This window comes from Platalea leucorodia (genome assembly GCF_965183815.1).
Source record: "Platalea leucorodia genome assembly, chromosome: 19".
Lineage (NCBI taxonomy): Eukaryota > Metazoa > Chordata > Aves > Pelecaniformes > Threskiornithidae > Platalea > Platalea leucorodia.
Window position 1 is genome coordinate 1,829,477 of NC_138841.1, and position 24,386 is coordinate 1,853,862.

Genomic DNA, 24,386 nt, shown 5'->3' on the forward strand with positions numbered 1-24,386 from the left:
CGAACCTCCGCGACGCCTCCCCTCTCCTCTCCGCCCCGGTGCCCGGCCGCACGCTACTCATTATTAAAAAAAATTAAAATACAGATATCCCAAAGGAAGAAATACCCGCCCGAAGCACCCCACCGGTCCTCCCTACCCCTCCCTCCCCGCGTTGCTCCCTTGACACAAGGTAAACTTAAAAAAGAAGACGCCTGCGGCCTGCCGTGGGTGCCCGGTCCCTACGGGCACATCCCAGGGCGGGCAGAGCCGCGGCGGCGGTGCCGTGGGTCCCCAGCCCCGGCGGTGGGACCTCAGAGGGTGCCGTGGCCGCGGGATCCCAGGGCGAACCAGCCCATCTTCTCCTGCGCCAGGTCGAGGTCCCGCAGGCGGATGCCGACCTCCCCGAGGAGGATGTTCTCCCAGAAGCCTTCCTCGCTCAGCACGCTCAGGCGCAGCTCCCGCTGCTGCAGGTCCCCCCTGGGGATCCCGTCGTAGACCAGCTGCAGGGCAGAATGGGGCAGACCCTCAGCCACGGCCCCCCCGAGCCCCCCCGGCCCCAGCCCCACCCCACGTACCATCTCGTTGTAGGTGGGGTTGCAGGTTTTTCGGGCCACTTTGGTTTTCCTCTTGGTGGTTTTTTGGGGGTCGGGCAGCAGGTAGGTCTTGACGTAGGGGTCAGGGTCATTGCCATCCTGCAGCAGCGGCTGTGGGGCAGAGCGGGGGGCACCCCGTGAGCCCGGCAGCGGGGCAGACCCCCACCCTGCCACCGCTGGGCGCCGCGCACCTACCAGCCCCCGGATGTGCATCACCATGATGAAGAGCTTGTTGTTCTTGTAGGAGATGGAGAGCTTCACCTCCCCGCCGACCTTCCCCAGGGGCCGAGCCCACGTGGCATCTGGAGAGGAGAAGAGGGGCACGGGTGGGACGGGAGCCCCCCGCCATCGCCCCGCGCGGTGCCAGCCGGCTGCCAGCACTGCCGCCAGTCCCCCTACCTGCTGGCTTCGGGGTCGGGTTGGTGCCAGCTGCCTTCTCGTCCCGTGGCAGGGGGTGGAAGAAGGTGTAGATGAGGTCACACTGTGGGGCGAGGAGGTGACATTAGCGGTGACGGTGGTGACCATGTCCCTCGCCATTCGGGACCGGTGCACGGTGCACGTGCTGATGCTTTATGTGGTGCATTGGCCCCCGAGCACTTTCCCACCTCGCTGGCATCCCCGGCACCATCCCCACCTCTCGGGAAGCAGCAGCCCCCCCTCCGCCCCGCTGGGACCCCCCCAGCTCCGCACCTCCGCCACCTCGGGGGCCGCGTGGATGAGGTGCCAGATGTAGCCGTTCAACTCCTCCTTCCGCCGCTCGGCCACCGCTTCACCCCGCGACCGCCCGATGACGAACCTGCTGGGGAAGCTGTGGGGACGGACACTCAGCAAAGCCCTGGGGCGGCGGGGAGCCCCGGGGGCCTGGCGGGGGTCTGCGGGGGTACCTGGGCAGCAGCGAGGAGGGGAAGAGGAGGCGCAGCTTGTTGTGCAGCTCCTGGAATTCTTCGAAGGTGCGGTGCACGAAGGCCACCTCACCTGGGCTCTCCCGCTGCACCTTCACTACGTAGGTCTGCGGGGAGACGGGGCTGCGATGTGGGATGGGGACCGCAGGGTGCCCCGAGCCCGTACGGGGCCGGGAAGGAGCACTGGGACAGAACTGCCCGCGTAGTCCCTTTGCCTGTCCCCAACCGTCCCCACTCACGTAGCCCTTGCTGGGGTTGAAGACCCTCTCGTGGCGGCAGAGGAAGACATCGCGGATCCGGCCGGACGTCTTGATGGTGTGCGCGCGGGGGGCGAAGGAGAGGGTCGGGCGGACGTCGGAGCCCGTGAACTTCATCTGCGCCAGGTTGTGGATGAAGAAGTTGAGCTTGGTGGCCACACTGCCCAGGCTGGACTCGATCAACCTGCAACAAGGCCACCACGTGTTCAGCACAGAGGAGCCTGTCAGCGTGGCAAGCCGGTGCCCGCGTCTCCCTCCATGGGCTCCCTCCATCCTCTCCTGCCCCATCACCCACCCGTGTCCTCTACCTGGTGAAGTAGGTGGTGGCATCGGCATCAGAGTCCTGTGGCCTCAGGGCATCGTAGACGTATTTGAGGTCCTCCAGGTCGGAGAGCTCGGGGATGCCACAGGACAGCATCTGGGAGGCAAGGCAGGGGGTGAGGGCAGGCGGCGGCAGGAGGACCCCTCTGCCGCGCCTGGGGGGGACGGGCGTGCGGCCCCCCGGCTCTCACCAGCCCCAGCAGGTTGAGGAAGAGGTGGGTGTGCTTGCGGATCAGGTTGTAGGCCTGGCAGCACAGGTCGACGAAGTCATGGAAGCGGCTGGAGGGCTTGTCCCCCCCGTTGATGACATACGCCATGTCCGAAGTGAAGACGAACGGCGCTCGGTCCCTGCACCGGGAGGGACAGACAGTGAGCACGGCTGGGGGCCACCCGCCACCGGGACGAGGAGAGGGGGCTTCACCCACGAAATCGCCCTACAGGGATGAGCCCAGACAAGAGGGAAGGGGACGCCATAGCAATTTCTCACCTCTTGATGTTGCCGAACATCTGTGCGTGGCCCAGGAACCTGCCAAAATCGATGTGAAACATGTGGCCGGTGGTCTTGAGCATGATGTTGTCATTGTGCCGGTCGCAGATCCCCAGCACGTAGGTGGCCACGCAGCAGCCGGCGCAGGAGTAGATGAAGTTTTCCACAGCCTGGGAGGAAGGAGGGAGGGAAGGAGCAACCAGGCGTGGAGAAAGGCTGGACACCTTGGGAAGCCAGGGGTCTCATCCCTGGAGAGGGGGGCACGAGGAGTGGGGACCCTGCCAGGCTCCTCCTCACCTTCTCGTACTCATCCTCCTCAGGGTTGTGTTTCTGCAGCCAGTCTGCCAGCGGCCGGTCTTTGAAGGAGCCTGTCACGCCATGCTCCACCTGGATTTTGCGTAGGGTCTCGGCGTTGGGGATCATCTCCACCATGCCTGGCAGCCGAGACAGCAGGGTGAGACCCATCCATCCCACCTGGGGGGCACCAAGACCCCAGCCCCCCTTTGCCACCAACCCAGCCGCTCCCCAGCCATCACCGTTGAGTGACAGCCTGCAAAGCCACGCTCCTACAGACGGGCTGGTGGGATCAGACCCAAAGGTGGATCACAGCTACCCACAGCAGCTCCTCTCTAGCAGAGCCCCAGGACCTCCTGTGCCATCACCAGCCCGAGAGCATCGTGACCTGGGGCCCATTGCCACCGGGGGACACCCGATGCCGGGTTACCTCGTCCGCGGCCGGTGGAGAAGCAGCGGAAGATGACCATGCGCATGTCCAGCCCCTCCTGCACCCAGATCTTGTTCATGATCCGGATCATCTGCAGCGTCAGCATGTCCTGCCGCAGGTCGTCGCCGCACTGAGAGCCACAGCGGGGGAACCATCAGAGCCGGGGGGCGGCGGGGGCAAAGCCAAGCCAGCCCCACATGCGCTGGGGCAGCCGTGCCAGGGGTTTGGGCATCGCTGGGAGGACAGGCTCACCTTGAAGATGACTCGGATGTTTTCCCCAAGGGGATCAACATTCTGGAAGGAGAGCTTCAGGGGGACAGCGTTGGAGTTGAAATAGGAGCAGTCCTGCCAGGGGGAGGAAGGTGCAGCCCGTCAGGGTGAGCCGGGTGCGGGTACAGGAGCCCCCCGATGCCCCGGCTCCGGCACTCACCTGGGGCACGATCCCCTTCACCAGCAGGCTGGGGCTGAGCGGCAGCCGGCACGACCCGTTTGCGTTGAAGAACTGCTTCACGTCCTTCAGCCCCTCGCGGAGGATGCCCTGTGGGGTGGGCATGGGACGGGGGGCTGAGACAGAGCCCAGCACCCCCTGCACCCCCCCCCACCGCCCCGGCACCCACCTGGCGTGCGGACGGGGCGGCATCCCGCACTTGCTGGGCCAGCCTGGCCAGCGTGTTGACGAGCAGGCACTGCCGGTCAAACTCCTCCCGCAGCCCCTTCCCGCAGCAGCAGAGCAGCGCTGCCAGCAGGTACTGGTAGCGGATGCTGAACTGGGAGTCCTTGAGGCCGTCCTTCAGCAGCCTGCTCGGAGCAGGGGCACACAGGGTCAGGCGAGCCCCAGGGTCCCCCCCGCCGCTCCCAGCCCCCCCAAACCCACCAGAAAAAGTAGTGGGTGATCTTCAGGTCGCAGATCGCTCGCTTCATAAGGAAGCGCACCAGCGGGCTATCCAGGTAGCACTCGTACTTCAGAGCCTGGAGGGGGGACAGTTTTGGGGCACAGCGGGACCAGCGTGCACCCCATGCCACGTCCCCGTCCTGGCATGCACCCCATGCCACATCCCGGTCCCACCACACACCTGGACCAGCTGGGGCAGGTAGTCCAGCAGCTCGGTGTCGGAGATGGAGTCAATCCACTGCACGGCTGTCCTCCTCACCTCCTGGTCCGGGAACCTGCAGCCGGGACAGGCGTCACGGGGACAGCATCCTCAGCATCCCCCCCACCATTCCCACGCTGTCCTCTCCCTGCCTGCATGGGGAGGGCAGCGGTGCCCGAGCACGCATCCCTCTGGCACCCGCAGCCCACTGGTGGCTTACGTGGCATGCAGGAGCCCCAGGGCATCTTGGTGGCTCATGTGGGTCCACTGGCTGAGCAGGGCGTAGATATCGGGCAGGCAGGCCCACTCCCAGCTGGGTGCGCTAGCCAGCAGCATGGGCAGCGCGCCGGGCGCCGCGTGGCAGTAGTAGCGCTTCTCCCACAGCCGCTTGCGGTCGGCGTCCATCAGCCTACGGCAGTGGGGAGACGGGGAGCCCGGCTCAGGCTCGGGGCAAGGGAGGGGATGGCATGGATGGGATGGGGTTGGCAGGTTGGGGATGGGGCACCCTGCTCCTCGAGGGACAGCCAGGATCCGAGCACCCATGCACAGAGGTGACGGAGCTGCTGCAGGGATGACCCGGCTGTCCCCCTGCCCGGGGACCCCCAAGCCGGCCGGGCTGGCCATGCACCCCAGGCATTTTGCAAGGAGCGTCAGCACCGTCCTGCGCAGCAGATCCCGGCGCAGCTGCCGACACCTGATCCTCCCGTTTATAGCCAGCGCCGGAGGAGTCCAGCCGGCTCGGCCGTGCTGGGCTGGAGAAGGGGCCGGGCAGCTGTCCCCGCTGAGGGGGGCACGTGGCTGGAGAGACCCTCCCCAGCAAGGGGCAGCCGGGGAGGGCAGAGCGCAGGAGGACCGACGACGGGCAGCTGCAGGCAGGCAGCTCTGCCAAACGCCACGCTCCAGCTTCATCCCCAGCCGCCGGCAACCAGAGGCAGGGTCAGGCCCCCCGATCCCCCCTGTGCATGCCGGGGCAGTGCTGGGGAAGCTCAGCAGGGTCCCCCTGGCAGGGTGATGCCATGTCCCCACCCCAGGCTGCTTACCAGTAGAGCGATTTCTTTTGCATTGCCTCTCGCAGCTTGCGCTGGTCCTCCTCCCCCAGGCTGCCGAACTCGTACTTGGGGCTGAATTCGGCTGCCGGTGGGCTGGTGAACTTCACCTCAAAGGCGGAGGTAGGGAAGTCGATCTGGGGCAGAGGCAGGGGGTAAGCGGGGGCCACGTGCATGTGTGTCCCCGCCCGGGACCCCCTGCCGCTGGGACGCACCTGGAGGATGACGCTGTCAGGCTGGTTGAAGTTGGGGGCACTTGACCTGGCTCTGGAGTTGTCCTGGGTCGCCGGCCACAAGCCCAGGAGCTTTCGCCCGCAGGTCAGGACCCTGGAGGAGAAGGCGGGGTGAGAGCCCAGCACTGGGGGCTGCTCTGATGGGGCAGGAGGGTGGCACCACGCAGTGATGCTGTCCCCAGGCTGAGCCAAGGCGCTGGGGACCCTCCTGCCCCACTCTGGGGATGCTGGCACGGTCCCTCGCCATGCCAATCGTGGCAGGACACCCCACGTACTGCCTGAAGTTGAAGAGCGGGGTGGTCACCCAGCCCAAGGCCTCGGGGACCCGCCGCTGCTTGTTGGCGTCAGAGGAGCTCCCTGGGGGTGGGACGGGCACGGCGAAGAGTGTGACGCTGAGCAGCGTCTCCCGTGGCAGACGGTTCACCTGGACAGGGAAGCAGATCCTGCAAGAGAGCAGCCAGCGGCTCAGCCATGCCGGGGACGGGCGCTGCCAGCGCCCCGCGGCACCAGCCAGCCCCCCGCCTTGGGATGCCAAGCATGCCCTGGGACAGCCCAGCCCAACAAACGCCTTTGCTGCTGGCACCGGGGGTGCCACGTGCCCCCCGGCGCAGGACGGAGGTCCCGCATCATGGGCAGACACCCCGTGGGAGACAGCTGGGTTTGGGGAGAGATGGCCGCTCGTGTACCCCCATCCTCTCCCAGCACCAGGGATCCCTGCTGCTCTCTGTCCTGGGAAGGTGACCGCGGGGCAGGGGGGCCGCCATGGGGGACCCCCACCGCACACTGACCTCGTCCCGTGGCCAGGGGGGGCTGTGCGGGACCCCGGGGCTGAGGCTCCTCTCCGACGCTCCTGGGGAGCCCAGGGCGGCAGCTACATCCCACCCATGGGTGGGCAGGGGCAGGGGATTGCCCCACGGAGGGGACCGGCCCGACTCTGCTCCCTGCCGTCCCGCCGGCCGCTCGGCCCCTGTCCTTGGGGGGCACCAGCGCCTTCTAAAATTATTCTCTTCCCATCCCCACCTCCCCGGGCTGCTGCGAATGCCAGGCGTGGCGAGGGCTCGGCACAGCCTCCCTGCCTGCTCCCAGGGCTATTTTTGGAGCAGATCCCCTTTCCCGGGTGCAAACACACGGGTCCGGGGAGGGCAGGGCTGGCGCCGGGGCCGGTGCTATTCCCGGGGATGACACAAGAGCTTCCAACACCCAAAAACTGGGGAGAGGCGCAGAGAGGAGCCGCTGGAGCAGGGGAGGAGGCGGCGGCAGCAGGCGAAGGCACCAGGCACCCCCTGCCTGCCCCGTGGATGGGGTGCTGACTTACTGCTGGTCCCATATGATGAGGTGGAAGAGGTATTTGAAGACGTGGGCCTTCCTGGTGAGCAGGGGGCTGCACAGCTCCTTGCCGCCATGGCTGAGGGAGCAGGAGAGGTAGAAATCTTCATAGCTGCAAGGGGAGCAGAGGGAGCCGTGAGCCAGGGGGGCTTTGCCTGGGGCAGGGGAGCCGGCACCCGTGGGTTCACCCTGCCATGGGGCAAACCCCACACCAGCGGGGTGGGGAGGATGGAGGTGCTGCCCCTCGGTGCCTTCCCCAGGCTGGGCTTGGGAAGGGGGCTGCTCCAGGGAGGGGGCGCAGAGCCGGGAGCCCCCGTCCCCATCACCATATGCCACCGTGCATACCATCACACGGGGGGCTGCCGAGGGGGCCCTGCCATGTGGCAGGTGCCGAGTGACAATCCGGGGAGGGCTGCGGGGCGCCGGAGGTCAGGGGATGCCGGCATTTCCCAGGCTACCCGCTTTGTTCGGAGCCAGTCACCAGGGGGAATACATTAAGGACAGGACAAAGGCGAGGGGTCCCCGGCGGGGCGGCTGCTGCTGGCGCCGCTGCCTCGCATGCCCTCCCCGCGGCGGGCTCCTGCCGCCCGCCCAGACCCCCGCCGTCCCCCCGCGCGGGGCCGAAAGCGGGTACGGGCACCGAGGCACCTAACAAAGGAGCATGCCGCCGATGTGGGGCGAGGGCAGCCCGGCCCCGCTGCACCAGGGCCATCTGTCACATCCCCAGGGTGACGGTGAGCCCAGGAGAGATGCTGCAGCCCCAGGGATTCGTGGGGTTGGGATGGGAGAGCACGGCAGAGCCCATCCCACCCGCTCGCACCCAGAGGGTCCGGCATCAGCTGGCTCTGAGCATCCCTCATCGCCCGTCGAGCACCAGCATCCCCATATTCCTGCCCTTTGGGAGGCTTGGAGTGGATTAGCTCTTATTCCCTCCATGCCTGCTGAATATCTGGGACAAGGACACACTCCTCAGCCACCCAGGAGAGGGACACCCCTGCTATGCTGTATTTAACACAGGTGTGAGCCCCAGGACGGGCAGGCAGAGGCTGAGCAAGGTCCAGGCAGCTGCCCTTACCTGGCAGCCCAGGTGATGGGGATGCGGTGGGTGGCGTAGACGGTGAAGGAGAGCGGGCAGGAGAGCAGGCGAGCCTCCTGCGCCACGCCGTGCTCCCGGCTCCCGTGCACGGCCGTCTGGAAGTCGGCATTGAAGGTGCTGCAGTAGAGCTCAACCAGGTTGAGGATGGCGGCCGTCAGGCTCTCCACGATCCTCTCTGAAGGGGAGGTGGGAGAGGGGTGAGACAGGGCGGCTGCCGGCCCCGCTGCCCCCGTGACACCCCTCTGGGCTGGGGTCGGGATGCTGGAGGGACCCCGGGGCCGGACCCCGGGCAGGTTTCCCCTGGGACAAAGCGGGTGAGAGGGAGAATTTCAGGCTTCCCATTTTGCTGAGTTCATGGGGAAGAACAACAACCATCGCCTCCAGAAACCCTCTTTTCTTAACCAGAACGGTTTCAAACACATTTTTGGCCTTAATAATTGAGGGGGAGGGGTTTGAAGATTAAAAGCACCGAGAACTTGAGCCCAGAAGGGGAGGAGGAGAACAGAAATACCTCGATTTTCCCTCTTGGCCAGAACATTTGGATCCTGTTGAGGAAAAAAAAAGAAACCACAAGAGCAAGATCAGAATCAGCCCCACGCTGTCAGCGGGGAGCAGCTCGCCAAGCCAGCCGCTTTACGTAACCCGGCCGGGCTCCTCGGCTGCCGGAGCAGGCAGCGCGGCCAGGCAGCTGCCTGCTCCCAGCTATTGAGGAATTTTCCACGTGGTACAGCGGGAGGAAGGAGGGAAAGAATTCAGATGTGAAAATGTGCTTCTCCTCTGCACCTCCCGGCCGAGCCCCCCGGTCCCGCATCCCCCAGGGACCGGCCCCCCGTGCCCACCGCTTACCTTCTGGATTTTGGGCTGCATGCGGGAGGGGCAGGGGGGCATCTGGTTGAGGGCTGCCGTGATCTCCTGGGACTCCACGGCGGCCAGGGCGTTGCAGATGGCCATGACCGACTGGATCACCCGCTCCGCCTTCAGCGGGAAGTCTCCCTGGAGGGCAGACGGGCGGCTGACGCAGGACCCCCGGGCAGCCGAGGGGGCAGGGGCTGCTCCCCGCAGCCCACAGACCATGCACGGGGAGGTGCACCAGCCCATGCCTCAGTTTCCCCTACTTTCATGGCCTTTCCCCTTCTCTGATGCATCCTTAGAGGCCCATAACAAAAAGGGGAGAAAGTCTGCAGCAAATAAGACAAGGTGGCCCTAAAAATGCCCCCTCCATCCCTGGTGCTCACCTCGGCGGCCAGGAAAGCATCCACCTCGTTGTGGAAGGTGTCGAAGAGGAGACTCAGGGCCTGCCTAGGGGACAGAGAGCAGAGCTCAGCGCTGGCCAGGCGGGCACCCGGCACGGGGGGCCGGTCCCGCCGTGTCCCCCCTACCTGCTGATGGTCTGCTTGATGGGTCTCTCCTGCAGGTGGATGTAGTGGTTGAGGGTGGAGGGGCTCTGGTCATCGTTTGCCTGGAGATGGAGAGATGCTGTGGCATAGCTCGGCTGCGTGCGGGTGCTCCCGCAGCAGGGAGGTGGCACGGGCATCCCCGCGCTGCCCCACACACCCGGGCACCCACCGTCCGGGCCAGGTCGCTGCGCACCCCCTTCCTCTTCATCAGCTGCAGGCGGATGTCGATGTCGAACTTCCTGCAGTGCTGGATGTACTCGTGGCTGCCCAGCGCGTGCTTGCTGCGGGGACAGACACGGCATGCTGAGCCCGCGGCCCCTCTCCAGCCCATGCGACACCCTGCAATTCACCCCGGGATTCCCCATCCCAGTGCCCCGCGGCCAGGCAGCGTTGGCTGGGGCTCGGCTGCGGCCAGCTTGCCTGCAAACGGACGTTCATGGCACCGGGTTGCTCGCGCTAGGAAACCTGAAGAATAAGCTATTGTTTTCCCTTCTTCCCCTGCGCCCTCCAAAAAGCCGTGCCCAGCCCAGCTGGCGCGACGGAGCTGGGAGCGGGCACGGAGGAACCCGTCGTGCCTGAACCTGCCCGCCGATGCGTGGGAAGCAGAGTGTGGACGTGAGGAGCCGGAGGATGCTCCAGCTGACAGCGGGACTGGGGTGAACCCGCAGAGCTCGCCGTCCAGACCTGCTTTCTTTGCCGGCTGTGGGGCAGAACGAGCGGATTCAGCCCTGGCCAGCGCGGCACAGCCACGGGCACGGTGCCGAGGGGGTGCGGGAAGCTCCGGGCAGGATGGAGCTGCAATGGCAGGATGCGGTGGGGCAGGAACACGGAGTCCGATCGGCGCGTGGCCACCGGTGCCGTGTCCTGCCCCGTGGCCGGGGGACGGGGAGGAGGCGCGTGGGGAAGGCGCCGCGGGAAGCCTTGCCCGCAGGCAGCTGCACAGGCAGCAACGCGCCCACGGGCCGGCACCCTGCGCACCCCTGCCCGGTCCTGCCTCCCCCCACGCCCTGCAAAAGCAAACGGGCAGCAAGTGACGGCAGCTCAGGCTGGTTTGCAGAGCTCAAGGGCCCGACCGGCTCCGCACAGAGGGTTTTGGCACTTCCAGCATCTCCTCCGCTGGGGGAAGACGTGGAAAGAAAAGATTGGCGACAAAAGGGCTTTATGTCCCAGGGCTTTCTCAAAGGTCCTTTGAGGGCCCTGGAAGATACGGCAGTGCCTGCCCGCACCGGCTCCTGGGGTAATGCTCGCAGGGGACAGGCTGTCCCGCTCCGTGCCCAGGATACCATTCCCTGCCAGAAAAGCAGGAGGTTCATCCCTTTGGGAGATATCCCCCAAGGTGGCTGGATCCATCCTACAGCTGGGTGCTCCCTGGCAGCCCTGAGCCACCCACAGCAGAGGTTTGCTGTATAGGTCGGATGTATGGGAGTGCTGCTGTACCCATGGCTAGTTAGCAGCTTGCACCACTGCTGCATGCAAGCACGCATGCACACACACGCACACACGTGCACACACATGCGCTGGGCTGCTCGGCAGCAGGAGGGCTCAGCACCGATGGGAATAACCCCTTCAGGTGGCCGTGCCGGGCAGCCAGGAGCAGAGGCTGGGCTCCGCTCGCCCTCCGCACGGGTGCCGCGCAGGCTCTCCCGGGCTGAGCAATTCCCAGCCGCCCCTTTAGGGCCTAAACCGGCAGCTCCTGGAGACCGTGGCAAAGCTACCGCAGATTTCCCATGGCAGGGCCAGGCCCAGGGCAGCTCTCCAGCAGCAGGAGCTGGCTCGCTGCACCGATCCGCCGGGAAGGACGGCATGTGCCTGTGCATGCATGGCTGTTGCATTTTCTGCAGAGAGCTCTCCCGAGCCGTCAGACCCCAAAACCCCTATGGTAACACAGCCTTCCTCTGGGAAAGGCAGCAAGGGAGGGCAGGAGGGATCTGCGCAGGTCTCGGTCCCCATCACCCATTCCCGGCTCTGCAGCCGAGGGAGCCCACCTGATGCTCCCGTGCCCCCCACACCCACTGCCCCCCAACATGTCCCTTTTCCACCTTCTGCAATTAAAACAGCGGGCTGGCAGAAGCCGGGCTCGGCCGCTCCGCTCAGTGACACGGCTGTTATTAATACTCCTCCAAAGAGGTTTTTTGGCAGCTCCCTGGTTTTCAGGCCTTTCTCCAGGCACGCGGGGGTCAGCGTGACAGACACCCTGCCACCGGGAAAGATGCTTCCAACATGCTGCTTTTGGCAGGAGCATCGCCGCGGCTCGGGAGGCAGGAAACGGAGCGGAGAGGCTCCCGCTGCGCGCGCCGGGATCAGCCCTGACCATCCATCACACCCGGCCGAGGCCACGCACCGGGCAGGCACGGCCGAGCGCGTGAGCCCCGGGATGCCTGGGTTGTGTCGTGTCCCCCACCCCCAACACTCACTTCTGCAAGAACTCCTCCAAGCCACAGATCTTGAGCACAAAGTCCTCGACGTCGATGGTGTGCAGCTCATCGTGCGTGTAGCACAGCGCCTGGTAGATGAGCAGGTCCACGGTGGAGGAGCCTGTGGGGAGAGGGAGCAGCGTCCTGAGCCCCGGGGATGGTGGGACCCCCCCCAGATCCTCCACCCAGGTGTTGCTGGGGTCTTGTCCCTGCTTTGCATCACCCCGGGTCCCCCCCGATTGCTGCAAGGGGGGACGGGCAAGCGGCTGCGCAGCACGGGACACTTACAGTCGCAGGTGAAGGTGAGGGGCTCCCGCAGGCTGTCACACACCACCGTCACCTTCAGGCTGACGCCGTGGCCCAGCTGCTCGGGGCTGAGGTTGACAGCGCTCCACACCAAGCCGGTGAGGGAATAATCCTTGGTGCTATAGCCGGACCGCAGCCTGGGGAGGCAGGGACAGGTCAGAGATGCTGCCCTGCTTTGGGGTTTGCCCCACCCTCCAAAAAAACGCCAGTTTGGGGGCATTTTGCAGTGGGATGCTCCAGGCTCGGGGTGCACCGAGAGCCCCGGGAAGGGCTCGGGCACGGCCGGGTACTCACACATCCAGCATGTGGCAGAAAGCAGCCACCTCCTCATCCCGCTCCTCGGAGACTTCGAAGAGCTCATAGCCGTTGGCGAAGGAGTGCGGCCGGGGGGCAACCTACGGGGCAGAGCACGAGCCCATCAGCCAGCTGCAGTGTCCCCGGGGGCTCCAGCCCACCGCCCGCCCGGGACGGGGTTTGCCGGATCCTCCCCATTAGAGCACTGGGCACCGAGAGCCTTTGCTCACCCCGGCGTTGCTGCGGCTGGGGCAAAGGCAGCTCTGCGGTGGCACCGGGGGGACATGGTCCAGGAGAGGAGGGGTTTGGGCCAGGCAGGCACCAGCTGCAGGACACATCACCCACCTCTGCCCCGGCACCTTCCCCACGGCTGGGAGAAGGGAGACCCAAGGTCTCGCTGCCCCCAGGTCTCGCTGCCCCCAGCCCCTGCCCACCAAACTGGCCATTTCCAGGCGGTTTCCAAAAGCCCCAGTGGGGAGATTCCCCAGCAGAGACAAGGGATGGGCAGAGGTGGACCCGAGGATGCCACAGGATGGGCAGGGACCGTCCCCGGGCCACCGGGGTGTTGCAGCAGAGCCCTGCCCGTGCCCGGCCCTGCACGCCGCTCTCCCGCCGCGGTGCCGGGGCAGGCGGCACCGCCGTGCCAGGCTCCCCCCGCGCGTGGGGGTCCCTGGGCCTCCATCGCTCTTTCACAGCGCACAATGGCCCCACTGTCAGAGCAATTAACCCAGCCAACAGCTAACGGGAGGCAGAGAACACAGCAGCCGCTAAAGACAATTTTAATGCTCTTTTACAATTACTTTCTGGCACCAAGAAAGCTGAGAGTGACTTACGTAGCCCCCGCCGGCGGTCCCCGGCTGCATCCCTTGCTCCCCGGAGAGGCGGCACCCCACGAGGAAGGCAACTTCTCCAGTTATTTATCTCCTCCTCTTGCTGGAGGCGGGATGAGCCGCACCAGAGCCGGGGCTCTGCCCCTGCAATGGGCACCGGCGGGGACAAGGGACCTGGCAGCCCCGGGAGGGAGACAGCAGCAGCGCCAGCAGCCCCCCAACGCCTCTGTGTGCAGAGGGGAGGTATCCTGCTCACTGCTCGACGGAGGGAAGAAGGGAGCAGGGATCGGAAAGGACGTTGCGAGCCGAACAGGAAAGCGATCGCCCGGCTCTCGGGAGGAGACTCCTGACTCTTTCCGGAGGATCTTGCGATATTTTGCAAGCTGGCGGGACACCAGCCCGCTGCAAACCACCTGCAGCGTGGCCTCCAGAGACAGCGGCGCTTGCATCCCTGGCGTGACAGCTCCAGGGCGCTCGTGTGCCGAGCCAGCCACGGGGCCGGGCACTGCCTGTGCCTCCTGGGGGCACTGGGCTTTGGCCGTGGGGTGACAGCGATGGCGAGGGTGCCATCCGAGGCTGCAGGCAGCCCCAGCGGTGTCTGGGCACGAGGGTGCGGAGAGGAGGCAGTGCTCGGGATGGCTGCGCATGGAGCATCCCGCCTGCTCGGCAGCAGCAGGATGATGACCAGGTGGGACTTGCCCTTCTGCTTGGCTTCCCGACCCCAGTTCACCGGCCCTGGAGGGTTTTGGCCATGACTACGTGATCCTGCGCCCCTCGGGGAGATGTGCAATCTGGAAAGGTCTTATTAACCCCCAGGGATGGTGTCTCAGGTTGCGGATGCCTCCGATCGTGATGCACAAACAAGACTCTGAGGAGCCCCAGTGATGGGACAAATAAAACCAACCCGGAGCAAAGGAAACGCAGCAAAGCCACAGGCGCCCACGGCCCCGTTCACACCCCGGCGCTGCATTTCCACCTCTCCCCTGCACCTCGACTCCACCCCAGCCCCACTTCCAAGACAGGGAGAGAAAAGCCTCTTACCGGGTCGATGGAGATCCTGTGGTTCTTGTTCGGTGCCAGATTCTTCCGGTTGCCAAAGCGGGAGACGTATGTCCGTGGTGGGACCTGGGGGGGCATGGTCTTGCTCCGTGCCACCGGCTTGCCGCTTGATTCCTTCTCGAAGATGCTCCTGCCCTCCTTCCAGCCGCGGGCAGCTTCCCGCAGCACCTCCGACTCGTAGGTGGACTTCAGGTTGAGGCAGGTGATGGCGTCGTTGATGCCGTCGTAGTCGGCGATGCCGTAGGGGTCCTCCTCGGAGATGCGGCGGCCGAGCAGCTTGCCGTGAGCCCGCTCATGGGCTGCCGAGAACATGTTGATGTCCCTGGGCTGGGGTCCTTTGGAGGATGGGGGGGATCCCTTCCCCGAGTGCTGGCTCCCCTCGGGGGAGCTCCAGAGGGGATGCCGGGGGGGCAGCGGGGGTGGCGAGAGCTTTTTGGGGGAGCCGCTGCTGCCGTCATTCGGCGAGGTGCCGTTGAGCGGCTCCCCGAGGAAGTCCCCCCCCGAGCCCTCGAAGATGTACAGGTAGTCCTCGGCCAGGGGTCTCTTCAGCCAGGGCTGGGGGTCCGGCCGGGGGGGGCTGGGGTCGGGGGGGGGTCCGGGCGCGGGGGGACCCTCGGGTGCCACCGGGACGTTGTAGCTGAGCGTGGGGTCAGAGCCGGAGAGGCCACGTGCCGCTTTGATGCCGTCGCAGCCGTTCCTCTCGGCGGGGTCATCCCAGGAGATGAGGGGCCGGTCTCCCCGCTGCTTGGCCCGGCTCTCCTCCTTGTCCTGCCGCAGGCGGGAGAGCGCGTCGTACTCCATCTGCAGCGCCTCCGCCAGCGCCAGCTCCTTCCGGCTGATGCCCACCGACTCCAGCGACTTCCAGTGCTCCCCATTGCCGCGCGTGGCGGACATCGCTCTGGGGACCAGGACCTCTTCCTCCCGGGCTCAGGCGTCAGGAGAAAGGCATGCTGCACCGCCGGCCACCTGGGCAGAGGGGAAAGGCAAGGGTTAACGGCTGGGCAGGCAAGGGTTGTGGTACAGCCCTTCCTCTCTGCGATGGAAAAAAGGAAACGTTTTCAGCACTGTGACAGGTTAAAGATTTTGCTGCTGCTGCCCGCCCCCCCAGAACCCCATGGCCACCAGGCAGGCAGGGCAGGCAGGGCAGGCAGGGCTGGTTGGCCCCGCAGCAGCTGCTGGGGCTATTGCTGGAGCCCGACGTATTTCCCCGAGGACAAAATAAGAGCAGAGCGGGGAGGGCAGTGGGGCCAGTGTCTGCAGCTGGGGCTGACTCAACCTGCAAGCCCGCTGCCACAGGGAGCCTGCCCCAGCACGGGCTTCGCAGTGGTGCCGATGCTCCGGCGGCGTGCCTAGGACACGGCTCTGAGCTGCCTTGCTCATCTCAGAACCATCGCAGCTTTGAGAAAAAGACAGCCTCTGCCAGCAAAACTAGGGCTTTTTGAAGCAGAAGGGAAAAGATGAGAGAGAAGGGCAGGAAGGGACAAGACAGGGTGCTGCCCCTCGCCCCCGCCGTGCCCGCGGGGAAGAGGATACTTGGTTTGCAGAAGCCAGGGCAGCGAGGCACCAGCCTCCCGTGGCTGGTCCCGAGGGTTTTACCCGGCAGCACGCTGCTCTCTCCCTTTCTGAGGGCCGCAGCATCCCGTCCCCAAACCCCGTTTCAGCAGAGGGAACCATGCACGGCCCAGGACAGCCAGGAGCGCCTGCTGCTCCCCGGCTCCCATTGCTGTTCCCCAGCACCGACCAGCCTGGGCTGCTTCAGCAAGCAAGAAACGGGGGCACGGTGATGGGGACCCCACCACCGGCAGCCCCAGCCCCCTCGAACGGACCCGCGGGTCCCTCCGAGCCTCTCCGCAGCGCCTGGCGCTGCACAGCCTCCGAACCCAGCTTTTTGCAGCATCCAGCTGCATGAGCAGAGAGGCGAAACAGCCGGACTGGAAACCGCTCCCTGGCCCCCGACCAAAACCCATGGAGGGCGGTGACCGCAGCGGGGGCTCTGCTCTGCCCAGCCAGCACCACGCTCCCCAGGGAAGGATGTTTCATCTCCTCTTCCCTTCCTAGGAAAATAAATAACGAAGTGGATGTTAAACAGAAGAGTGGAGCGAGCCCAAAGCCCCTGGAGACGGCCGGCACTCAAAATCTCTAGAGCTGCGAGGCAGCTGAGTGTTTTCGGGCTCTGGCCAGGGCTGGCTCACGAGCCTCAGCACGGGGAGGACAAGGGACCTCTGCCGCCCAGGGCTCTCCTCTGCCCCACACCGCTCGTTCTGCACCGCGCAGGGCTCTGGCCGATGCTCTGATTGAGGGCGAAAGGGTGCAATCGCCCCTTCCCGGGGGTTGCAAGCGTCTTTGCTGGAAAGTGTTGCTGGGGGCTGTGGGCATCGCTGAACCTGGGGACCTTCCTTCAGTGCCCGTGGCGGGGGGAGCAGGGAGAGGACTGTCAGACCCTGCCGCTGCCTGCTCTGACCCCCAGCGATGGAGGAGCCCATCAGGCACCACACGTGCGCCCCACATCCCCCCCCATGGCACGGGGCGACCACCTCCAGTCTGGGCTATGCCAGTGACCACCCTCCTCTGGCACACAGCACCGGCGGAGCATCACCATCGCCTCCAGGCTGGTCCCCGCCATCCCCTGCCAGCCCGGTCGCTCATCGCCCGCGGCAGCCCCCCCAGACACGCCACCCCCTCCCCGCCCGTCCTGACCCTGGGGCCGTGCAGGACCAGATGGCTGCTAATTAGCCCAGCCCAGGCTTCGCCTGCTGCAAACGCATTTCCTGGGAGCCCCTCACTGGCATGGGTCCCTTCTCGGCCCCCCAACACCAGGCTGGCCGGGCACCTCACTCAACCAGCTGCTTTGTGCTTTCTACCTGGAAAAATGGCTTCAGAGGGGGGACAGGTTGTAAGCATTCCCTTCCCTGGCATTTTGGACCCTGCCGGGAGCTGTGGGCTTTTCCCAGAAAAATAGAAATCCCAAAAGCTGGCAGTCCTGGGCTTCTGGAAGCTGAACAAAGAAAACCTGCTTTTAACCCAAAAGCAATAAAATCAAACCGATTTTTGTGGCTGACAAAGCCACAAACCCATTCTCGTCTCCAAGTGAAGCATCTGCATCTTGCTGACGTTTTGAGGAGAAAAACACTCCCGCCTGGTCGAGCCGAGGCTCCCGCGTGTGCCGGGGGGATGCAGCCGGATCCGCACCGGGGCAGGACAGCAAACCCGGTCCTGCCTTCGCCGCGAGCCAGGTCGGCACTGTCAGGGCGGCTGGGCCACGGGGATGGGGAGGCAGGCTCAGCCCGCACCGGGCATGGCAACCCTGCGGGGCCAACATCAGCCAGAGAAAAGCCATGCAGGAGGGGGCTGCATGTAACCCGGGGGACGTCACTTTGGCTGGGGACACCATGAGCATCACCGAGCAGGCCGCTCGGCCCCTTCCTTCCCGCCGGCACGGCAGCCGGACCAAGGCGATGCAAACCCACATGGAAAACCCAAACCCAAACCCGAACTCTCCTGATGCTCAACCAGCACCTCCCGCTGCAGGCTCCGGCTCCTGGGGGTTTGGTGCGCGGCTGCCTGCGTTTCCACCGAGTGCCTCTCTCCCCCCAGCAGCCTGTTACAAAAATTACCCGGGACCGCAAGCCATGGGTTGGGTCTCAGCATGGGAGCTCCCGAGGCGGGAGCCGAATTCCAGAGGAGCAGAGACAAGCAGATTTTTTCCTCTTTAAAATACTACTACTAATAACATAGGGATAATTTTCTGACTTTAAATTTCCTGGCATTTGCCATGGTCACGTCAGCCTCAGGAGACCCGTCCAGCTTGGGATCCCACCTTTCAGAGAAATGCTTTGCTGTGCTGAGTTACTGCGGCTGCAGCACATGGCTCGGCTGGAGGCACACAGGAGGGAAAACCACTTGTTCACTGGAAACCCTTTGCCCTAAGCCCTGAATTATGGTTTAACACAATTTTCTGCACACTCTGCACCAGCACGGCCCTGTAAGGGAGATTGCAGCCTTGCAGGGAGCCATGCACAGGCACCACATCCCTCGTGGAACCACCAGCAACCGCTGCTCTGCTCTGCGCGGCTGCGCCAGCAGAGCGGAGGGACATTTCCCCACTGATGCACTGCCCAGGTGCACGAAGCCAACCTCCTCCTGGGGACAGCCCTCGAGAACATCAGGGCTGAGACCAAAGGGCAGCAAAACCAGCTCCAAATCCTCTTTCAGGAACCTCTTGCATTTTTAAATGTGATTTCAGAGCGTCTGCTGGTTGCAGCACGGCCCCTCGTCCAGCTCCCAGTGTCAGCACCCTGCCTGCCAGCTCCGCACGCCCTGGGGCACCCTCCCAGGATGGGAAGGAAGGGGAGGCTTGGGGTGAGGCTTTCACGCCTGCATGCCAGCAGATCCCGCAGAGTTTATTTTTCAAATACCAAACCAGTCGATCCACCCAGAAGCAGCCCAGCCCAACCGCAGTGGTCAGCTCCCCCCGCCGAGGGCTCGGGCTCCGTTAGCACCCTCAAAACCCCTTCACACCAGCCGGTCCCGCTCTGCGGTGGCTCTCGGGGACAGACTTTCTGCAGGGCTTTGGGGCGGAGGATGCGTGGGCTTTCCCCGTCCCCGCACCCAGCATCGGTGGGACAGGGAGGGATGATCCCAGCCCTGGTGCAAAGAGCAGAGCATCAGGTTGGGAGGAGGGCGAGGAGGACTGGGGCAGGCTGGGGGGGACCCAGGGCGGCTCAGCACCGTCTGCAGCCACCCCGTGCCCGCCCCTGCTCCTGGCAGCTGAGCAGCACCTGCCCGGTGTGGGGAGGGACGAGGGAAGCCGAGCAGAAAACAGTCCTACGGGATCCCACGGCGGAGTGAACGCCGCAGCCAGCCCTGCCTCCCCGCGCCTGGGGACGGGAGCCCGGGACGGAGCCGCCGTGGCCGGCGAGGGCTCGCTGCGCACCCCCGGCTCTCCCCATCCCTCCCTTCCCCCTCGCAGGCAGCTGCGTTGGGAGCAGATAGAAATGTCCGAAGCATCTGGGAAGACATCAAACATCTGAGGGCGAGGAAGCAAAGCAAGCCCTGGAGGGGCACCTCCCCGGGTGTGGGAGCCGGGGATGGAGGTTATGCCTATCAGGGGAGACAATTCACACCCATTTATAATCTGGCGGAGGGAGGAGCGGCCGTGAGAAGGATAAAGCACCAGCCTTCACCTCTGGGGTTGAGGGTCCATCCATCCATCCTGCCGCTCCCGCTGAACAGGGCGAGCCGCTGCGTTCCCAGCCGCCGGCATGGCCCCTGCCTGGGCGGGAGGATGGCAGGGGCGTCCCTGCCTTGGGGACACGGAGCCTGCTCCTGGCTGCGTCCCCAGCCACATGCCATCGCTCCAGCTGCGAGTCACAGCACAACGTGGGGTGACAAAGCTCCCCAGACACTCCGGACCCCGGGGTCGCCCTCCGGCAGCGGGGATGCTGCTACATCTGCGAGGCAGAGCCAGCCCCTCGTCCCATGCAGCTCGTGGCACGGCGGGGGCAGCTTCCCAGGGCCCTCTACCAGCTCCAGCACCCCCAGAGCAGGTGGGACCCAGCTCCCCCCGCTCCAGAAGAAAGTCCCTGGTCTCAATTCTCCTCTTCCCCTCCAAAATGGGAGGGAAACGAGGCGTTTGGGGACCTCCCAGGCAACGTCAGGACCAAGGAAAGCCCTTTGGGTGGGTCTCCAGGTGGTGTTTCGACACACCAAAATGCAGGATTTTCAACCCAGTTTGGAACTGGAGCTCCAGAAAGGGAACCTGGTCTCAAAGGTCATTGAAAAATGAAACCGAAAGCCAGAGTGTTTCATTCCTGGAGCCACACTCAGCACTGCCGAAACGCCACCCGTCAACCCAAAACCCAGCAAAACTAATGCTCCAGAAGCGCTCGCAGTGAAAACAGCGTGATTCCCCTCCAAAACCGATCCCGACAGACGTTTTCAGACAACTCTGTTTGCTTTTCCCAGTTTACAGGCAAAAAGCCGAACTCCAAAAGCCGAGGGGCTGCGCTCCCGGGAGCCGACCGGCCGGTTTCCAGAGGGGGTCTGGAGCTCCCCCGGGAGCAGTCCCCGGCATTTCTCGGCAGGGCGGTAGGAAGGGCCCGGAGCTCATCCCTGTCCCCCAGGATTCAGCCCCGTGGCCGGGGTCCCTGCACCAGGCTCTAGCCCAGCTTCACTCCCCAGGAGCCGCCCTCGCCGCGGGCTGGGCACGAAGGACACGGCTCCTTCCACGCACCCCGCAGCCTCCCATCGCCGGGGCAGACCTGCAGCACTCGCCACTGCAACGTGGAGACCTGCAGGACCCAGCCAGTTCGTTATGGGCAGCAAAATAAAGCCCAGCAGCTGCCATCCCACACACACCAGGCTGAGCAAACACCTTGAGAACAACCAGTGCCACTCGCTTCCAACCTGTTGCCTTACGGCAGGAGGAGTTTCTTCCTCTTCAAGCCGATACGTCTCCTATTAATAGCAGAGCAAAGTCCAGTCCAGTCCAAGCTCTCCGGAGGAGGCAGGATGTGAAGCCGGCCAATGCCAAAGGCTCCTCCACCATTTTTCTACGTATTTCCACCCCTGGGAGGAAATCCTGCCCCGGGAAGATGGGTCGGGTTTGGGATGGGAAAGCCCCCAACTCGGGGTGGCCGAAGGAGGGAGCTCTGCAGAGGAACCACCCAGAGCCCCGCGCGGTGGGAGCCGAGTCCGCAGTGGGGACAGCGGAGGGGACAACGGGGCGTCCCAGCCAGGTGCGGGGCAGGAGGTGGCGTGGGTGGGGGCTGCCAGAGCCCCCCTTTGCAGTGAGGTGCGTCAGCCACATGCTCGGCTGCACTGGAAATGCTGAACCTCGCGCAGCACCTGCGAAGCGATGAGGGCATGGGGAAGAGCGAGGGTGGGACCCTTCCGCAAAGCCACCCACCGCTGCATCCTCCCCGGCGTTGCCACACGGCAGCTCCGGGCCCCAGAGCAGCTCTGACGACGGGGCCAAGACACCCCCAGGGCACGCCCGCAGTCGGACTTTCCAAATTACTCAACCCTCGCTGCTCCAGCGCCCAGCGCCCACCCCCAGGGCCAGGTTTGCTCGGTGCTCGGCGGCCCCGGGGGATGCTGGCGGTCAGGCTTTCCCCAGCACGGCAGCTCTGGCACTCGGTTCCTATGCAAATCTTGGCTTCCTCCACGGCGAGCGCCCGGCGCAGCGTGGCTGACTGTGCGACGGTGCGGGTGTACGTGCACCCAGCTGCACACCGGCCTGCCGGCAGCGATCCTGCGTGCACAGCCTGCACGGGGGCTCAGCTAGGCAAGGAGGGGCCGCAGCCCTAGATATACTCGGGACAGCTGAGCGATGTAAAGCACGGCACCTCCCCGGCCTCGGCGCATCCCGCTGCACCAGCACCCAGGGGAAGAGTCCCGCCTGCACGGCAGAGCTGGGATGGGCTGGCAAGTGGCAGCGTGCCACCCTCCCTGCCCGTGCTGCCCTCTGCCCCGCAGCCCAGCGGCCTGGGCGAGCCCCAGGGGACGGATCCTGCTGCCGTGATTGCTGCTGTGTCCATGCCACGTGCTCCGCAGGGCTGTTCCCCACTGCCACGGGGCTCTCCCCGACCCAGACGCTCCCGCAGCTGAACCGGTGGGGTGCACTGAGGACAGGCAGCAGCCGGGGTGCACCCCTCTGCCCCCAGCACCCTGTTGGGGTGCAGGGGGCCTGGCTGGCCCCATGCTGCACACCAGACCCAGCCCAGTCTGCAATGGGAACCAACTCCTTAGGCTGCTCAGCCTGCAGGATTTACATGCCGTGGAGAGAGGCGCAGCCCAAGGACACACCACAGACACAGGCCGGACACACACAGCTCCTCCGGAGCACCCGACACGCAGGGAAACGCCTCACTCGGGACAGGGCCGTGGATGCTGCTGCTGCTACAACCCCGGTGGTCCCTTCCCACGGCTCAGGACCGCGGGAACCCCGGCCTCACCAGCACCCCTGCCCCGCGGCCCGGGGTGCCGGCGTGCGCCGGCTGCGCACACATCCTTAGCATGCATCCAGGCAACGCTTGCACACGCACAGAGCACCTACTTACACTGCAGCACGCGAGGAGGGCTGGCGCCCGGCTGCATGGCTGCTGGGCTGGGCAGGCGGCTCCTTTCGGCCCCCGGCAGCGGCGCGGATCCTCTCCCCGACCTCGCTTCGCTTGGTATTTAGGAGGGTGCTCCCAAGGCGAGGTGGGGCAGCGCCTCGCCGGGGCAGTTGGCCCGGGAGAGCCGGGTGCCCCGTTTGCCAGGCAGGTTTCCCTCACCCCACAGCTCCCCGCTGCCCCGTCCCTCCCGCTTTGGGAGGAAAAGATTGATTTTTTTGATCACGGTGGTGCTAGTTCACTCCGACCCAGATCCTGTGAACGATTGCATTCGTGCTTGGCCTTATGCACACGAATAGCTGTGGTTAAGTCAATATATCTCCTTCGCTTAGGGGTAATAGCTCGCATATCTCTGGAGTTTACTGTTAAATACACGCATGAGCATTTCTGCGAGTTCAGGATCCAGAGCAGGGCACCGCAGGAGCAGAGGGAGCATCGCAGCTCGCTGCAGCACGCCCAGCATCCTCAGAAGGGCTTTCTGCCCCCACGCACCGCACCTAGAGCCCACGCCTGCACCGTGGCTTTGCTGGGACGAGCTGACCCTTCCCGGCCGCACACGGGAGCTGGCTTGTCCCTGTCCCTGTCCCTGTCCCCATCCCTGTCCCGGCGGGGGGACCCTGACATGATGGGGAAGAGCAGAAACCCCAGCCCTGCCTCTCTACTTTGCTGACGGGCAACTTTGCAATTTGACGGGGACCGGTTCATTGTTCTGCTCCTAAAAGCAACGCAACTTTGCGCCCCGCGCCCGCTGCGGGAGAGCGGACCCCGCTCGGCGGCCGGGGGTGCAGCGCCCGCCCCCCCCGCGCCGGGGCTTGGGGGGGTTTCGGTCCTGGAAAAACACAAGGCTGGGCTGGAGCTTCGGGAAGCGACTCGCAGCACCCCGTGCGCGCCCCGATGGAGCTCCCACCTCTCCTCCCAGGAGGTGAAATAGTTATATACAGAGGTATATAATTTTTTTTTTTTTTTTAAGGGGAAAAACCCGGAACGAGGCGCTCATTGGAGGAGCCGGCCTGCTCCCACCGCCCGGCCCCCCGCACCCGCCGGGGCTGCCCGCTCCCCCCGGGGCGCAGCCCTACCTGCTCCGAGCGGGCTGCGGCGGCGGCGGCGGCGGGGCCGGGCCGGGCGGGGGCCGGGCGGCGGCGGGGCCGCGCCGCGGCGGCGGCGGCGGGAGGAGGAGGAGGAGGAGGAGGAGGAGAGGAGGAGGAGGAGAGGAGGAGGAGAGGGAGGGAGCACGGCGGCGGCGGACAATGGAGGGGCGCAGCGCGGCGCGGGGCCATCTCCCGGCGGCCCGCCGCATTGCACGGCGCCGCGGGCCGGGGGCGAGGCGGGGCTGGCCCCCCCCGAGCACCCGGGGCCACCCCCGGCTTCCCCCTCCGTGTCCCCGGGACGCTCCCGGCTCCCCCCCGGGGTGCCCTCCGCGTCCCCCCGTCCCGCATCCCCGCATCCCGCTGCTGGCCGGGCGGCCGGCGGGCGATGAGCCGCTCCTGCTCCTCCGCCCGGGCCGCAGCGCCGGCCCCCTCCACCTCCCCAAAACGCTGCAGCCCCATCCTCGGGGGCAGCGCTGGGGTCCCCATCAGCACCCGCCTCCCGCTGCTTCCCACGGGGCCGGTACCTCCGGGGGTGTGGGTGCCCCTCTGTGCCCCTCTGGGGGGCTGCAGGAGGGTGCTGAGACCCCCCCGAAGCACCGGGGTGCTCTGACTGGTCCCCGGAGCCCCCAGGTTGGTGGGAAGGCGCTCCCACCCGCAGCAGCCAGCCCCCGAGCTCCGGGGAGAGCAGGGGCAGGAGCGGCTGCACAAACACATTGTGGGCAACAGATGCGCTGGAGCCATCGCAGCGGTAGCCGTAATTTGTTTTTGCAAGCAGCTGGCCCTGCCAGGCTCTCGCAGGCAGGGGTAATATTCACCTCCGAAACGCCAG

The 24,386-nt window shown here is 65.7% G+C and overlaps 1 protein-coding gene across 1 annotated transcript; it reads right to left on the reverse strand.

Annotated features, from left to right (window-relative positions):
• Positions 1–159: 159 nt before the first annotated feature.
• On the reverse strand, positions 160–23,585 carry PIK3C2B (phosphatidylinositol-4-phosphate 3-kinase catalytic subunit type 2 beta). Its single transcript, XM_082329965.1, has 33 exons — positions 23,546–23,585; positions 14,338–15,321; positions 12,467–12,567; positions 12,155–12,309; positions 11,867–11,987; positions 9,622–9,733; positions 9,435–9,514; positions 9,291–9,354; positions 8,902–9,048; positions 8,567–8,600; positions 8,035–8,230; positions 6,949–7,071; positions 5,909–6,076; positions 5,616–5,727; positions 5,395–5,537; positions 4,575–4,763; positions 4,337–4,430; positions 4,138–4,232; positions 3,881–4,061; positions 3,694–3,801; positions 3,516–3,608; positions 3,264–3,393; positions 2,837–2,973; positions 2,540–2,709; positions 2,244–2,400; positions 2,040–2,149; positions 1,714–1,915; positions 1,457–1,581; positions 1,263–1,380; positions 972–1,053; positions 768–874; positions 555–683; positions 160–479 (listed from the first exon to the last, which is right to left on the reverse strand). Exons 2-33 carry the CDS (start codon positions 15,247–15,249, stop codon positions 291–293), a joined length of 4,884 nt encoding a protein of 1,627 aa, XP_082186091.1. The 5' UTR covers positions 15,250–15,321; positions 23,546–23,585; the 3' UTR covers positions 160–290.
• Positions 23,586–24,386: the final 801 nt, after the last annotated feature.